The sequence below is a fragment of the Cicer arietinum genome, chromosome 5 (assembly GCF_000331145.2).
Source record: "Cicer arietinum cultivar CDC Frontier isolate Library 1 chromosome 5, Cicar.CDCFrontier_v2.0, whole genome shotgun sequence".
NCBI lineage: Eukaryota > Viridiplantae > Streptophyta > Magnoliopsida > Fabales > Fabaceae > Cicer > Cicer arietinum.
In genome coordinates this window covers 61449634-61466438 of record NC_021164.2, presented here as the reverse complement: position 1 = coordinate 61466438, position 16805 = coordinate 61449634, and the positions used below count along the sequence as shown (strand labels likewise).

General features: G+C 33.7%; 3 protein-coding genes across 3 annotated transcripts in view; all 3 read left to right on the top strand.

The window, feature by feature from the left end:
* The window catches only part of LOC101498289 (probable Ufm1-specific protease), a 6774-nt gene extending 1583 nt beyond the window's left edge, over positions 1–5191 (top strand). The window contains exons 2-12 of the mRNA XM_004501779.4: positions 351–610; positions 801–888; positions 978–1153; positions 1437–1527; positions 1718–1840; positions 2005–2052; positions 2139–2215; positions 3100–3188; positions 3479–3590; positions 4304–4406; positions 4610–5191. Coding sequence (XP_004501836.1) covers positions 351–610; positions 801–888; positions 978–1153; positions 1437–1527; positions 1718–1840; positions 2005–2052; positions 2139–2215; positions 3100–3188; positions 3479–3590; positions 4304–4406; positions 4610–4839 — 1397 coding nt within the window. The 3' untranslated portion in view covers positions 4840–5191. The remainder of the gene's footprint in view (positions 1–350; positions 611–800; positions 889–977; positions 1154–1436; positions 1528–1717; positions 1841–2004; positions 2053–2138; positions 2216–3099; positions 3189–3478; positions 3591–4303; positions 4407–4609) is intronic.
* A 1338-nt stretch (positions 5192–6529) lies between these two features.
* LOC101497961 (uncharacterized) lies at positions 6530–12366 on the top strand. Its single transcript, XM_004501778.4, has 11 exons — positions 6530–6705; positions 7570–7786; positions 8909–9001; positions 9081–9182; positions 9262–9429; positions 9571–9659; positions 10122–10243; positions 10374–10555; positions 10887–11171; positions 11543–11690; positions 11796–12366. The coding sequence occupies exons 1-11, from the start codon at positions 6584–6586 to the stop codon at positions 12161–12163; spliced, it is 1896 nt and encodes a 631-aa protein (XP_004501835.1). The 5' UTR covers positions 6530–6583; the 3' UTR covers positions 12164–12366.
* A 563-nt stretch (positions 12367–12929) lies between these two features.
* On the top strand, positions 12930–16260 carry LOC101497628 (CBBY-like protein). Its single transcript, XM_004501777.4, has 8 exons — positions 12930–13393; positions 14045–14115; positions 14207–14365; positions 14746–14812; positions 15104–15199; positions 15375–15421; positions 15668–15748; positions 15853–16260. Exons 1-8 carry the CDS (start codon positions 13013–13015, stop codon positions 15974–15976), a joined length of 1026 nt encoding a protein of 341 aa, XP_004501834.1. The 5' UTR covers positions 12930–13012; the 3' UTR covers positions 15977–16260.
* The last annotated feature ends 545 nt before the right edge of the window (positions 16261–16805 follow it).

Here is a 16805-nt window from a genome sequence, read left to right as displayed (position 1 = left end):
AAATTGAAGATCGTGCGGTTCACATTTTTAATTATTGTTTTGAATCTGATTTGAGAAGGCGTCTTATCTTTGTCCAATGGCTCCGATACGTTGACTGCAGTGAATGCATGTTTTTGTGACTGCATGGAATGAGTCCATAAGCAAAGATTCACAATACAAATTTTGAACATGAGGTGAATTTTTGCATTCAATTGGATGAAATTCATGTATTTGATTTCAATGTTAAGTAAGGGGGGTAAATCTTAGTGTTCAGCTGTACAGGATAATATCTGGATGTCAGTGAATCATCTAAGATGCATGTTTAACTATGTTCTAAATGCAGTAAACTCTGGACAAATTTTGTTCCACAGATGTTGAAAAAGCATATGTACAGGCAACTGAAGCTGTTATTGCCAAGTTGAAAGACCCTCAGGCTGTGTACATGTTAGAAACATTGAGCAAAAACTGTCCAGATCAACCTTCACCTGCCATAGTTCGAGGTGTACAATTAGACTTTCACACAGACCTCTCCAAAACCAAGTATTTTGTGAAGGGTGATAATGGCATTGATGCAAGTTCACTATCTTGTTCATACTTTTCCATCAACAACAAAGCAACTTTTTCCATGGAGGTAACATAAAAGATTATGATATTCTTTTTATCTCTCTCCAGTTGTCATTTTAACTGTTTAAATTTTTCTATATTATTATCTTATGTTATTTACAATTTTTTTAGATCTCGGTCTTTATTTTTTTGCTGCATCATTTACGAATAATCAAACTACTACTATTGTCAATTTTGTGAAATTTTCTTTTGCTTAGAATGCAGATATTATCCAAGTGAGTGTTCTATTTAATAGCTTAGGGCCATCATCAGCATCTGCTGCGCCTATAGCAGAATATCTTCCAGGTCAGGATTTGAGGGCCATACTTGGTATTGAATTACTTTAATGCTGGTGTTTTTAGCATTTTTAATTGAAATTGAATTATTGCTTTCAGTTCTGGAAGAAGCCAGACTCGTTGTTGTGGATATTAAGCTAGATGTACTATGCTATTCTTCCAGAGAGCTTCCACTGAGACATGCAATTTCATGTTTAATCATCCCTGGCTTAATTGACCAGTTAAATATCCTGCAGAACTCTATGTTGCCTAACCTTTTGGCACAACATCCTCAGGTGAGGCAATGGGCTCATCTTTGTAGTTACATAAGTTTACCTTGGTTCTACTATTCCATTAGGATTCCAAGTCACAAGAAAATCATTTTCTTATTATTAATGAACGTTTTGTTATTTTTGTGTGAATAGTATATAGTAATTTCTTATTTATTTATTTGTTTTTTTTTTTTTACCTTTTATGTTTCATCTATCTATATAAAGTTTCATAGTAAAGTTATATTTTGACATATTTATTCAATACTTTTTGTTCTTTTGATTGACTAACAATTTATTTAATTGTCAGCTAAAACCCTGTCACTTTAGTCCTCCTGGGATTCTTCATCCAATAACTGTTTTCTATGAACTAAGTTTTGGGGAGACAGAAATGAAGCAAGGTATGCTGTTGAAATTTTGCATGGTCCATGGATAGGAAATTAGGAATCTTCTTTTACCTTGTCCACTGTGTACTGTTGCTAAATTTCAGATAGGAATGTATCTACTGAATCTGTAGGGCTGGCCATTCTACTTTATCATTATGATCTCAGGTTATGTCAGTGATTCATATATCTCTCATTCTTTCTGCAGTTGAATTTAGGAGATCCTTGCACTCAAGGTTGGGGCTACCTCATGATCGCCCCCTTCTAAGAATTGCTAATGCCTTGGATTTTTCAAAATTAAAAAATAGTGGTGCTGTCTCTCTACAGAAAGGTAGTATGCACATACAAATGGAAAGTTCATGTTCTTAGTTCTATAAGTGCTAAATTTCATGATTGCATCTGTCTTTTTCCAATTTGTATTTTTCAATTCCAATACTACTTCACCATTTGTTTATCATATGTACAAAGTTTATTAATATTTAGTGGTAATATCAGGTTCAGCTTTGCTCAAAGATGTACACATTGGGATTCCAAGCAGTGGGGGTTAGTTGCCATTATGGTCTTTGCTCATTCTTAATCTATTTCTTCTTTGCCTCATTGTCTCATTTAAAGTGTCGTGGTTTATGCAGTTACTGGGGGAACTGTTTCCCTTGTTCAAGGTTCCTATGAATACCATCATTATCTTCAGGATGGTTTCAATGATTCGGTAAGTGCAATTCTTCTGCTTTGTAATGGTTGTCACACACGTTCTTGAAATTATGTGTTTTTATATTCTTGGCCTTGGTCAAAATGTCCAAGTGGTGAATATTTATAATTCAAACACAAACACACCATAGTTGTTATTGGTGAGTAGTTTTAGATTATCAAGAACATACTCTTATTTCGCCAATTACAGTTTACTGTTTGAATACTGAAAAATAATTTTAAGTTGTTAACATGACTAAAAGTATAATAATAAATGTTATTCTTGTTATCTAATCTTTTAAAAATAATTCCAGCCTATTTGTCTGTAAAAATTATAATACAAAATAAAATCAGCCTAACCAATCAAGAGTGTGGTTTTAGTGTATAATAATGCTATATGATAAACTAATCTATAGGAAACCAGAAATGTAGTAGTACCTCCCTTTATTATAGAAGGGAATTTTGGTCGGCATTTGCAAGAGCTTCCTCCAGGTCATTTTTATCAAGCTGCTGTTAGAGCTTTTGCAAATACATTATGAGTTATTTAACATTAATCTCAATGACTTTATTATGTACTAAAACTGGTTTAAGGGCGTCAAATTCAAGCCAATAACATTTTATCAGCTTTCACATGAAGCTTCTTTATATGTTGTTTTTACTCCTTACTGATACTTCAGGGATGTGTTGTTAGCCTTATTGATATTACTCATGTGCTAGATTCTAGCTTTTTAACCTGCTAACACTGAACAAATCTGATCTCCTATTTCCATTTTCGTGTGCTTTTACTCCTCATTTCATCTGCTATGTTCTTGTGGTTTTCCATTGTAGTGTCAAGAGAATATCTTAAAATAAAATGGTTCAATTATCTCATAGTATCAGAAATTTATTATTTATACTGGTTTCCAGGGATGGGGTTGTGCTTATCGTTCTCTGCAGACTATCATTTCATGGTTCAGACTCCAAAACTATTCATCTATAGAAGTTCCTTCTCATAGGTATTATAGTTTACCTCTTCTAATGATGGATTTTTTTTTAATGGGAGATATCATTTCTTCATTTATATTTTTGAGTTGTCATCAGGTTTTAAATTATTGCCGTGTTTTGTTTTTTCCTATGTAATGGATTATTAAATTGGTCTTTTAAATAGTTGTTGTTTTTTAATTTGAATGGAATAAATAATTAATCGATCAGTCTGGCTGAAGTTTACTTGTATAAAACAAAATCTTGCTTGTCATTATCATGTATATGGTTCAGTTTCAGCCTGACAAATCTATAAATTTCTCAGAGAAATACAGCAGTCACTTGTCGAGATTGGTGATAAAGATCCATCTTTTATTGGGTCACGTGAGTGGATCGGTGCCATTGAGTTGAGCTTTGTTTTGGACAAACTTCTGGGTGTAAGTGTTCTGCTCATTTTAATCTTCGTTGATGTTTGTGATAGCCAAATAGACAGAGAGTTTAGAGAGAAACTGTAAATGTGATGAATCTGAAGTTTGTGTATTATTCACATTCTGAATCTCTGAAGCAGAGACTGGTATTTATTTACAGAGCGTAAAGGCCGTTTAGTAACTGCTTCAAACAAATTGGCACAGATGGCCTAACGGCTAACTACTTTTACAATACGAGCTGTTAAGCTAACAATACAAAGCTTACTGAACAGTCTGATTCCCATCCATTGATACAAAGCAGTACACAACATGTACTCCATCATTGTTGAAAATGTAGATTTATAAGATAAAAATGTACTCCCTCCGGTCTTAAATGTAAGCAAAAGTGAGTCAGATAAAGTTTTTGTATGTATTTGGTCTCAATGGGACCAAATACATGAACTTTCTTTGACCTACTTTTGCATATATTTAAGTCTGGAGGGAGTATATTGTAGTTAGGCTTTTGGCCCAACTAGACACTGTGCCTGTTTAGTTCTCTTTGGCTAGAAGCCTAGAATCAACATATGTTGAACCTTTCACCCCTAAAGAGGCTTGATTCTGGATACTTGATCTAATTCAGATGTAGGGTACATGAAAATTTAAATATATGTTTCTTGTGAGCATAGTTGGGTTAATGACTTGACTGGGTTGTTTGCCTTTTTTTTTTTTATAAAAATAAACAGGTTACTTGCAAAGTCATGAATGTTAGATCTGGAGCTGAGCTTCCGGAAAAATGCCGAGAGCTAGCATTACATTTTGAGACCCAAAGTACACCTGTTATGATTGGTTAGTGTATGCTATATTGTTGTTGCCTAGTTTATCTGCCATTATCTATTGTCTCCCAGTATGAGGTCACTTGAAATTCCACAGTATATTTTTTAGTTCCATATTCACTTTGATGTGAATTATATTAAGTTTGTGGTATTGCCGTGACAGATTATTGGTAAGGTAGGTAGGAATATTGATGTCACTTTGGATTCTAAATGCAGGTGGTGGTGTACTTGCATATACACTCTTGGGAGTGGATTACAATGAAGCAAGTGGAGATTGCGCATTTTTAATACTTGATCCACACTATACAGGTACTGAGGATCTGAAGAAAATAATCAACGGGGGATGGTGTGGGTGGAAAAAGGCTGTTGATAACAAGGGAAAAAATTTCTTCTTGCACGATAAGTTTTATAATCTACTGCTGCCACAGAGGCCCAACATGGTTTGACAGACTGGGATTCAATGGAGGAAACTAACTCCCAATTTCTTGCAATGGAAGATATTTTTCATTAGTTACATGGGATTGGGAATAAAGGGTTCTGTTAATGTTAATTCGATGCCTCGCTTTTGGGTTAGTGATCTGTAATCGACTTGTACTATAAAAAGTATTGGCAATACCATACTTTGACCTGAATCTGTTGTCGAGTCACTTGGGAAAAATCATGGGCAAGATAGGATAGAGTCCATTTTTAATATATACGTTTTCAAGTCATTTGATGCTAAACACATAACTAACTTAAAATATGGAGACTGATTTTGTCATTGAGAAAAATAAATTGGGACAGGATAGTCTACTTCAACTTCTGTCTGAAAATTGTTTCTTTTTTCATTGGCCTGTATTCATCCAACGTGTCTTAATGGCCTTTATAATTTATTTTTATGGTAGTCTTTGTAAGTAATTTAAAAGGGACAATTTGATCTTAATCCTTAATCAAGTTCTTCTCCATGCACCTTGAATAGTGCTGCCTCATCTGTACATTTGTAGTTCTTCATCTGTGTTTAACAGAATTAATTCATTCACAATCAAGTTTTAGTTCCATAGAATTAAACATACTAATAATTTAGAAAAACTTTCTCCATCTCCATTATTGTGTGAATTGCCTGTTTAGAAAAATTCTACTATACAAACAAGTCTTGCCTCTAACAGGGATAAAACCAGCTGCACGTTATGCATTTTGAAGAAGCATTATCAATCATATCAACTAATGATAGGAGGCTGGATCTACTTTAGCCAAGGTCTGATCTCAATCAATCACATGACTAAAGGGTTCACCCGATCCAAGGTAGTTTTGATGTTCTTATTTTAGACATTCCAAATGTTAAGGAAAAAATCAGTTTTGATGTGCAACATGCCTTGCGGAAGGGCTGGCTTGTACCATCATCTGATTCTACTGCCAAAGATCCAACCACATCTTCTTGAGGAGGACATACACTATACTTTGACAGAAATTTTTGGACAAACTATCTTGCCAAATTTTATAATACATTCGTTGAAACTTCCGTCACATTGTTTTTTTTTTTTTTTTTTTTTTTTTTTTTTTATAGCAATTAATTGTTTTTTAATGCAGTACTCTTATTTAATTCACATCTTTACGTCAACGAATAATAAATGAGCACACCAATTTTAAATTTTGGGGAAGACAGTATTGCCTATTCTAATTGTTGCATTTTCATATGAATCAAAGGCAATGTAGGTAAAGTGGTCCAATTGTAGATAGTTTTAATTTCAAGGTTTTAACTAAAGCAACCAATTTTATTGATGAATGTGATTTAAATGCTTTTATATTTTTGGAGTAGTTTATTCAATGAGTAGTTTTTTAAGAGAAAATGAGATATATAATTTTATATTAACATCTAATAGAATTCATGTATTCCATTAAATTTCTTTATTTGAATGACATAACATAAAAAAATAGATAATTTTTATTAATTGTTGATGTAAAATTATTTTCAAAAAGTGGATATTATTATTTTTTTAATACACAAATGAGAGTATCATTTTTATTATATATAATAAAATTTATAAAAGTCCACACAAAAAAATGAAAGAAAGGTTTTTCATATTTTACCAAAAAAAAGTCAAAAAAGAAAATGGAAGAAAGAAATCCTAAAAAGTTAAAAACACAAGAATGAGAGGGTGCATAAAAAACTACATATATGAAATTTAGAATGCGAAACCTAAGTCACGAGAAATGGCAGAGAAGTTGGGAGGTTCTACAAAACTCGTGGTTTTGGCTGACCTAAACGTTGATCCTCCAGAAACCGACGACGACGACTCTTCACTTCTTCCTCCTCCACCCACTGAAGTTTCCAGGTTTTTTTCTTCTCATTTTATTTATTTATTTAAATATTTTTTTTCTTCAACATTTTGATTTTACGTCCGTAGAGTACAAATTGAAATTCGAACTTAGACTAAACCCTGTGAGGATCCGAAGAATCATATAATAAGAGAATTCTGATGAATTTGAACTGAAACAATGAATTGAACTGTATTTACAAATTGGAGTTTGTACGAAAACACTGTGCACGAAAATCTGAACTAACTAATCCACCGGTAACTGATACTGTAATTAACTGTCGACGAACTAACTAACAGAATTACTAGCTTACTAACTATGAAGCAATTGCGTAGATAATGAACACAACATCGATGCAGGCAACTATAATAATTTAAGTAAAAACTGATTGAATGTTTTCAACATGAAATGTTGGTGTTACACAGCTTATTAACAAACTACTTTATCTGGTTTCAAATATAAGCAAAACTACCTCCTCCGGTTTCAAATATAAACAAAAACTGTGTACATGAGGGTAGTTTGGCAAAAACTGCTTATTGCTCAGTTTAGATTAGGTTGTAGCTTAAAGGAACTTTTCAACTGAAACAAGCATTTAGTTTCTATATTATTAATTAAAAAGCCGTTACAAGTTTATAAGTGTTTATGGACACGTTAAACATACAGAAGCATTCCTTTGTAAATGTGCTATAATCTAACATTTTATTCATTTTGCAAATGTGATATAACAAAATTTATCAATGTTATTGATCATTGTCATTCAGTTGACACCAAGATTTTCTCAAAAAGTTTCGACTTATTGCAATTTGAATTGTTTATATGAATACTGAATATCTTTTTGTTGGTGTTTGTCATTTATTGATAATTGAAAAATTAATATATAGGTCGATAATTGATGAAAACAGTCAAGATAAGAGTTTGTTGTCCAAAGACACCGATAGCATTGAAGGCGAAGGTAAAAAGTTGAACAAACTGGGGAAATGCCGTTCCAAACCTAGCAAGACAGACTCTTCTATTGATTGTGGAGCTGATGCAGATGGTGATCAACATGTCCAAGGGACTCCTTCATCTCGGGAGGAAAAAGTTAGCAGCATGAAGACTGTGAGTTTAATTTAAAATCATTAAATATATTTTCTTTTATTTAAATTATCCCGCTTTTAAACTCAAACTGTCAGTTAATCAGTCAATTGTCTGTAAGTATTCCAGTTAGTCAGTTTACTATCTTTCCTAGCTCCTACCAAAAAGAATGCCTTTTGTAGGAAACATGGATTCAGATACCTCAATGTATTTCATAGTTTCATGGATTGGCTTTATTTTTGTTGAAGTTTTTAGGCAATCAAACATTGTTTTCTGCGAATTCAAAAATAGTTTTTTAACTGTTTTCTTATGTAAAATATAATAGTAGATGGATCATGTATAGGCCAGTGCTGTCAGAACTCGTCTGCCACTGCAGGTTCTGTGCCAGCTGTCATTGGTCGAAACACCTATTATATCCACCAAGTATTCATCATAGCCCTTAATGCCATTGTTATATGGCGGATATTTTTGTTTGCCACTATTATCTGCCATCAGTCATTGATAACACTAGTATAGGCATGCAAATGGAGATTTTTTTCTTTATTTGAAGAAGTATTTCCAGCCATCCAATATGAGATGTGATGGATACCTGTTGAAGATGGGGAATTTTGCCTTTTTCTACTTACCATTAACAAAATAACTTCTAATATTTTTCTTTCTCAAGTTGTGAACATGAATAGATGATGCAACTGTTATGCACTGAATTTTAAACGCTGTATTTCTTAAGACAAAGTGAGCCAGTGATGAACCAATATTATACATCATCTCCCTCTGCCCTTCATCTTCTATTTGCAGAATAGCAATGTGATTCAAATATCAATTCATTTTAGATTATTTATGATTAACTACTGGCTCTTATTTAGTCATTTATTGTTTCACATTTTAGCTTACAATGGGGGTTATATATCTTTGATTGGAACATGTATGATACATGAAGCTTTTCACTCAACATATTACACAATTGAATTTTAGTTTGCATTCTTCCTCTCACCATATTTCTGTCACCAAATCAATTGTTTTTGTGGAAAAGTGGGTGGTCAGAAAGCCAACACGTAATCTTGACTTAGTAGTAATTTAGTTTTATGGTTATGGCCATTGTTGTTGTGGTTTTTGATTTGTTACTGACATAACTAGCTAAAATTGTAGGGCTTGGTTCATGTTGCAAGGAAGATGCCCAAAAATGCCCATGCTCATTTTATACTTGGCTTGATGTACCAAAGATTAAACCAACCTCAAAAGGTAGTGTTTCCAAATTGAACTGTTATGGTTACTTTCCTGCATATAGGTTTCTCATTAGGTCATTAATTTATTTTTTCAGGCTATATTGGCTTATGAGAAGGCAGAAGAGATATTACTCAGGCCTGAGGCTGAGATTGATAGGCCAGAGTTCCTTTCTTTAGTTCAGATTCACCATGCACAGGTGCAATAATCTTAATATGATAGATAATTGATTTTTGTCTTTCTTTCTGTTCATTGACATGTTCTTATAATCCTTATAGTGCCTGATAATAGAAAGTTCATCAGAAAATAATTCAGACAAAGAACTTGAACCTCATGAACTTGAGGAAATTCTTTCTAAACTGAAAGAATCAATACAATCAGATATCAGACAGGCAGCTGTATGGAATACGCTGGGTTTTATCCTTCTTAAAACTGGTCGTGTGCAGGTATAAGTACTGTGTTTTCTCTTTTCCATACACTTTAAAGTTCTCAAGGCATATACGATGTTTCAGTTTCTGTAGTTGACATGATTACCTTTTTTTTTTTCCCTTTTCCTGAACCAATGTAAACTTCAAACCCTGGTGTAGAGTGCTATCTCAGTGTTGTCATCCCTGTTGGCCATTGCACCAGAGAACTATGATTGCCTAGGTAATCTTGGGGTAGCTTATCTTCAAATGTAAGTTCATATGGTAATTGCCTCTTTCTTTTTATGTATAAATAAATAAAATATACTTTGGATCTTATTGTATTTTATTTAACTTTTCACATTAAGTTGTAAGTACCCGTTAGTCTGTAACGAATGCAAGATTCATTCTATGTGGTGATAATCTTCTATTAATAGATAAAAGTTTATCTTCAGTACATATACAAAGCACACCGACACCATATGGCAGATATATGAAGAGTATTAGTTTAGGCGCAAAATTTGGAACAGAGACTAGTACAAGTGTATGCAATAGTGGTTGGTTTTATAATAGAGTTCTCTTGCTATCCTGTTCTAGGCAATATTCAAACCTTTTTCATGTATACTATTGCATTGAGTTATTTGAGAAATACCCTTTAATTGAAAAGGGTTTACATTAATTTTTATTCTGTTTATGTAAATCCTCAGTACTGTTACTAACTAAATTTCCTTCAGAGGAAATTTGGAATTATCTGTCAAGTGTTTCCAAGAGCTGATCCTAAAAGATCAAAACCACCCTGCAGCTTTGGTCAATTATGCTTCCCTTCTTTTGTGTAAATATGCTTCAGTTGTAGCAGGTACTATGTTGACATGATCTATGCCCTCATGTGATATCAGCTTATTTGTTGCTTAGTTTGATTATAAAGTCATTGAAAAAATCTTTGTAATATGGTTTTCATATTAGTCATAAGGATTTTTCAATTCCAGGTGCTGGTGCAAGTGCTGCTGAAGATGCTTTGGCAGAACAGTCCACGGCTGCTAATGCTGCTAAGGAATGTTTGTTTGCTGCCATTAAAGCAGATGGAAAATCAGCTCATATTTGGACAAATCTTGCCTATGCATTTTCTATTACTGGTGATCATCGAAGTTCCAGCAAGTGCTTGGAGAAGGTGCTCATGGCCCCTTGCTACAGTCATTTATAGCGTATTTTTTGAGGTTGTTCATTGGTTTCCTGGTCCTTGTTCTTGGCAGAAATGTTTTGATCTTTGATTCTCTGCAACAAATTCTCGTGGATCTTTTGTCATTTTTTTCATGATTATAGATAGCTGTAATTACTCACATTAATTATGCACGTAGTGCATTTTGGCTAGTGTTAGTGTCACTTAGATGTTTTTCTCTTGTTTTCATCATGCCATCTTCTGGGGATGTTTTGTGCTTATGTGGGTTGTGATTTACTAATTTTTTTCTTTCCCTTTGTTACCAACTTACCATGTTTTGTAGGCGGCAAAGCTGGAACCCAATTGCATGTCTACTCGATATGCTGTTGCTATCCATCGAATAAAGGAGGCAGAAAGATCTCAAGATCCTAGTGAACTGCTTTCTTGTGCTGGAAATGAGATGGCTTCCATTATAAGAGATGGTGATTCATCCTTGGTTGAGCTTCCATTAGCATGGACCGGGCTTGCAATGGTTCACAAGGCTCAGCATGAGATAGCAGCAGCATATGAAAGTGAACAGTATGGGCTGACAGAAATCGAAGAGCGTGCTGTTTCCAGTCTAAAGCAGGTAATTTATTGCTTTCTTATAGGTACATCCCCATCCCAAGTTGCGGCTTTAACAACACGTTATATATCCATGCAGTTTATCTGATGTGAAATGTTTTATAACTCAATCTGGTGTCTGATGTCTCTGATGGATATGCTCTGTTAAGACCTTCATTGTCTAGTATAAATAGGGGAGTAGTAGAATATGAAAAACATTAATTTGTATACTTTTGTAAACAACTGTATAACAGTTGTGAAAGGGAACCATGCACAACTGTTATACCTCTCTAACCCTTCTACAATAAATCTGAATAATAGGAGGCTTATACTGGACAGTTGAGATCCTAACACTTTCTCACATTTTTGTTTGGTGTATCATTCTTTTTCTACTAGGCCATAGCAGAACATCCAGATGATGCGGTGCAGTGGCACCAACTTGGCGTTCATACTCTTAGTGCTAGGCAATTCAAAACATCACAAAAATACTTCAAAGCTGCTGTTGCCTGTGACAAGGACTGCTGCTATGCATGGTCTAACCTCGGTATGTGCTTTCTTTCTCGATCTCTTGGCTGTAATAGGAACATGCATTTTCTCAAGTACGATATTATTTGCCTTGTGTTCATATGTATTAAAAATGTATGTATAGGTATCTCACTTCAACTATCAGAAGAACCATCACAAGCTGAAGAAGTATACAAGCGGGCTTTGTCTTTGGCAACAACACAAGAAGCGCATACTATACTATCCAATTTGGGAATTCTATATCGCCATCAGAAAAAGTATCAACTTGCGAAAGCTATGTTTACAAAGTCACTTGAACTACAACCTGGGTATGCTCCTGCATTCAACAATTTAGGTCTTGTTTTTGTTGCAGAGGGTCTTTTAGAAGAGGCCAAATATTGTTTTGAGAAAGCACTCGAATCAGATCCGTTGCTGGATGCAGCCAAGTCTAACTCGATTAAGGTTGTCACAATGTCCAAGTTATGCAAAGGCCTCTCCTCATGCAATCTTTAAGAATGATATTGTTTGTAGTTCCTCTCTTCTGCTGTACCTTCATTTATTTATAATAATCAAATGAGAGAGGAATGAAGTTGTATCTTTACGTGCTTTGAAAATGAGCAATTTAGCATATAGTTTGATATCAAAGAGGAATGGACTTGTATCTTTACGTGCTTTGAAAATGAGCAATTGGGTATATAATTTTATTTTTATTTTTATTTTTATTTTTCAGTTCATTTCTAGCTATGTAAATTATGTGCCATTTAATTGAATGTTAATACTTTGAATTAAGAAATAGGAAATGAAAATTAAAAGTAAATAACAACAAACAACAACGCAAGCGACTATATGTTTGTTGATACTCGTGTTAATCCTTCCGTCTATTTTTAGGACTTCCATCACCGGGTCTCAATCACTCCTTGACAATGGCAAACGGTGCATAATTGAAATTAACTGCTTATAAGCTAGCCATTAACTAAACGGCTTAAATTCGTATTTGTAAATTTAAAATTACAAAGAAAATCATAACTTTCATGTATGTGTATATATCACACCACTTGAAAAAAGTACCATACTTCAATAGATATTTACAAATTAATTGTTTAACTTCATGAAAAAATTTATAATTATTAATATTTGTATCACTTCATTCGTATTTGTAATAAAAAAAGAAAAAATGAGAAGAGGTGTGGGAAGCCAATGTGAGGTGCAAATAGTAAGGCCACGTGGAGAGTGAGAAAGGGGTTAAATTGAACACAGCACCTAATCATCAAAACGAACTTGTGTTGGAAGTTGAAAACCACAATTAACGGTCCCACTCTATCAGAAGCAGATAAGTAGTAGTAATTGAATGAAGTATGTGTGATGATCAATCCGTGTATGCAAATGCAAGTGAAGGCTATGGCCATGGCAACAGCAAATAGCCTCATCTCCATTTCCACTACTTCACTGTTGAGTCGAACACCATCACCTCATCATCATCATCAACCAAAGACAACAACGTTAAATAGTCTCCTAAAACACAACAAGGACCATCATCAACAACAGACAACTCCACCATCCTCTTTCACTGTCGGTGCTCTTAAGATATCAACTCCTTCAATCAGAAGGCGTAGGTTGATTTGCTCAGCATCAGCATCTTCCTCTTCCACTTTTCCCTCAGCTCTTCTCTTTGACTGTGATGGTGTCCTCGTTGACACCGAAAAAGATGGCCACCGCATTTCTTTCAACGATACCTTCCAAGAGGTCCCTCCGCTTTTATAATCTCTTAATATTTATACGTGACCTGCCTCTTCTGCTTTAACTACTATAATTATGAATCACTAACACAAACACACATTGAAGTCAACACATCAGTATTGTTGTCTTGTCACTGTCCGATACCGACACATGTTACACACATAGTACACTTTCAATTCAAAGTGTCAGAGTTATATTGACCATAACTTATGAAATCCCATACATATTTGAGATTAGGTGTGTCGCAGTGTTCGTCACACATTAGTGTTCGACATTTTTTATTTGTTTGTTTCGATACATCTACAAACAATGATGATCAATGAAGAGGTTAAAGATATCAAATTTGATCAAATTATCTTTAACTTTTTACTAGTAGATGGATGAACAAAGATGAAATACTATCTCATATTTTGTTTTAGAATATTTTTGTGATGAAACAAATGACTCAATTTACATGTAAATATATTTTGATTTTCATGTTAGATTTTACAAATAATGTTCATAGTTATTCATTTTAAATAAATAAATTTGTCGGTGTCAAAGTCCTAATTTTCACATTAGTAATATCGACATGCCCATGTCGTGTTAGAGGTCCGTTTTAGAATATATGCTTCATAGACTATATAACATGTGCCTGTGTGTTGTTGAATTAAGCAGAAAGAACTAGGCGTTACCTGGGACGTGGAACTGTACGGTGAATTGCTCAAAATTGGAGGTGGAAAAGAAAGGTAAGAAATTCAAATGTACTCATACAACTTTTTCTTTACATTTTTGTTTTGAATTTGAAAAGCTACAGAGAATTCATGTGTTTTTTTGTAGGATGACAGCGTACTTTAACAAAACCGGTTGGCCTGCGAATGCCCCGACGGGTGAACAAGAAAGAAAAGATTTCATAGCCTCACTTCACAAGCGAAAGACAGAACTATTCATGGCACTTATTGAGAAAAAACTCTTGCCTCTTCGCCCAGGTGTTGCAAAGTTGGTTACTATCTATCTTCATAATGTTTCATGTTTTCTTTTACTAGTATGTTGTTTTTTATTAAACATATAAATTAATTCATTTATTTGGGTCCCAACTAAAGTCGATTCTGACCAATTTTACTTAAAATTGGAAGTGGAAACACTAGAGAAGTTAATTTACCTGTTAAATAGTTGATTTAGAACTTGTGGAAACATCACTTAATAGTAGACTAATATTGTTTATGATATCATGTTATGTTGATTTTTGTTCTAATATATATTTGTAGTTTTCATGTTAAGTGTTGCAACATAAATTAAGAAGCGCTGTTTCGTTTAAATCAGGACAGGTTAAGTTTGTGCCTCACCTTATTATGTGTTTCTTTCTGTCAAACATATAGGCTTATTGATCAGGCTTTAGCTCAAGGAGTCAATGTTGCAGTTTGCAGCACTTCCAATGAGAAGGCGGTATGCATAATCACTACACAATTTCTTACACAAATTTTTCTGACTATAGGGAAAAATGGCTTGGTGATCCTTGTTTCATAATATTTTAGAGATTCAATTGCTATTAGTTACAACCTTATGGTTGTCTGTTGACAATGCTATGTAATTTATTCTTAAGCGCAATGCAGATGATTTGAGCTATTTAAGGGACAACTCTTCAAACTTATAGTAGATTAGTTATCAGTGATACTAGTTATCGTTTCTGCATTTATTTGTATTTCATCTCAGGACCTTTATGTGAGTTTATTTTAGGTCTCTGCAATAGTATCATTTTTACTGGGACCTGAGCGAGCAGAAAAAATCCAGATATTTGCAGGAGACGTGGTTCCCCGCAAAAAGCCTGATCCGGTGAGATTTCATCATTCCGATGCTAATTTGATAGATTTTCGGGGCACAAACTAAGTATATATGCAGTCCCGTTTCACATATTCATGTTGAACTGTGCAGCCATTTTTTTCTAAATGATTGAATGTACAATATGGCATGATCTATGTGGCTAATTATGTTATGCTCTTTGTGACAGGCCATCTATCTACTAGCAGCCAGCACTCTCGGTGTCGAACCTTCAAGGTATCACATGATAGTAGCACTTAAGCGATAATAACTTGTTCTTAAATTATGGTTCCAACAAATGCCACACAATTCTACAGTTGCTAGTTAGGCTTGATACAACATGTGATATTTTGATGCATTTTGCAGATAATCACTTATAATCATTCTTATAACCTTTCAATTTTCTAATGTCTTCTGTAATTTAAAGTGTCCGATGCTTAACTTAGTATGCAACATTTGAATGTGAAATGTTGTTATTTACAGATGTGTTGTCGTCGAGGATAGTAACATAGGCTTAGCAGCTGCTAAAGCAGCTGGAATGAAGTGTATCGTAACAAAGAGCGGGTATGTTTTGACTAAATATTGGAAGCAGCTTTAAGTTTTCTAAATTTCTACTTGTTTGGAAGAAAATGTTTCTATTGTTATTATTTTTTAATCTAAAAATGCAGGTATACAGCAGATGAAGATTTCTTAAATGCAGATGCTGTATTTGACTTCATTGGTGATCCTCCTGAGGAGAGATTTGATTTGGCATTTTGTGGTAGCCTTCTTGAGAAGCAATATGTCAGCTAGCAAACTGTGAAGTGATCCAGATTTTGTATGATTCAAGTCTCCTTCACTATTTCTATCACTGCTCCATTGCTCATATGTTTTCAGCCTCACCCTTTTAAGCTAATGATGAAAATATCAATGTTATATTGGTTGTGTAAAGAAGCTTATTTCTTGTTAAGCTTCATTTATGTTCAGTTTTCTTTTTCTTTTCATTATTATTATTTACACCTAGAGAACAAATGAAACTTAAAATTTAGGTAATCCTTTTAATGACTAAAAATGTCAAAGCCTGAATTTCTTTAGCATATGTTTGAAACTGCGTTGATATTAAATAAAACTATGGGGGAAAACTACGTTAAAGTGGAACCTATGTTTTATAACTTCTAATTTTCACAGTGGAAAGTGCATTGAGACGCTAAAAAAGTTGGCTAAACGAATATCCAAACACACATTTAATTTATAAACTAAAAAATATATTTATAAAGTATTATATCTTTGCAAATTCATCTTTTTTCTCAACTAAGAAGTAGGATGTGATTATTGTGGGTTTTTTTTTTAAAGCATTAACCCTAACTTGTAACATTAGAAAGAAGAATTTGAGAAAAATCCTAACAAAATTTTGAGGAGTTCAGGTGAAACGTTTAAAAAAAGGTATGCAATAGTTGATTCAAATGTGGATATTTTGGCACTTGTATACGGAATGAGATAATGCACAAATGTTCAAAAGAAAAAATGTACAAACCAATTCAACTAACTCTAAGATTAAATAAGTTTCTTTGTAAAAAAAAAAAATAGTCTTTATAAAATTTCATTTTTAATGTGTTAAAAAATTTATATTTTATAGTCTCTA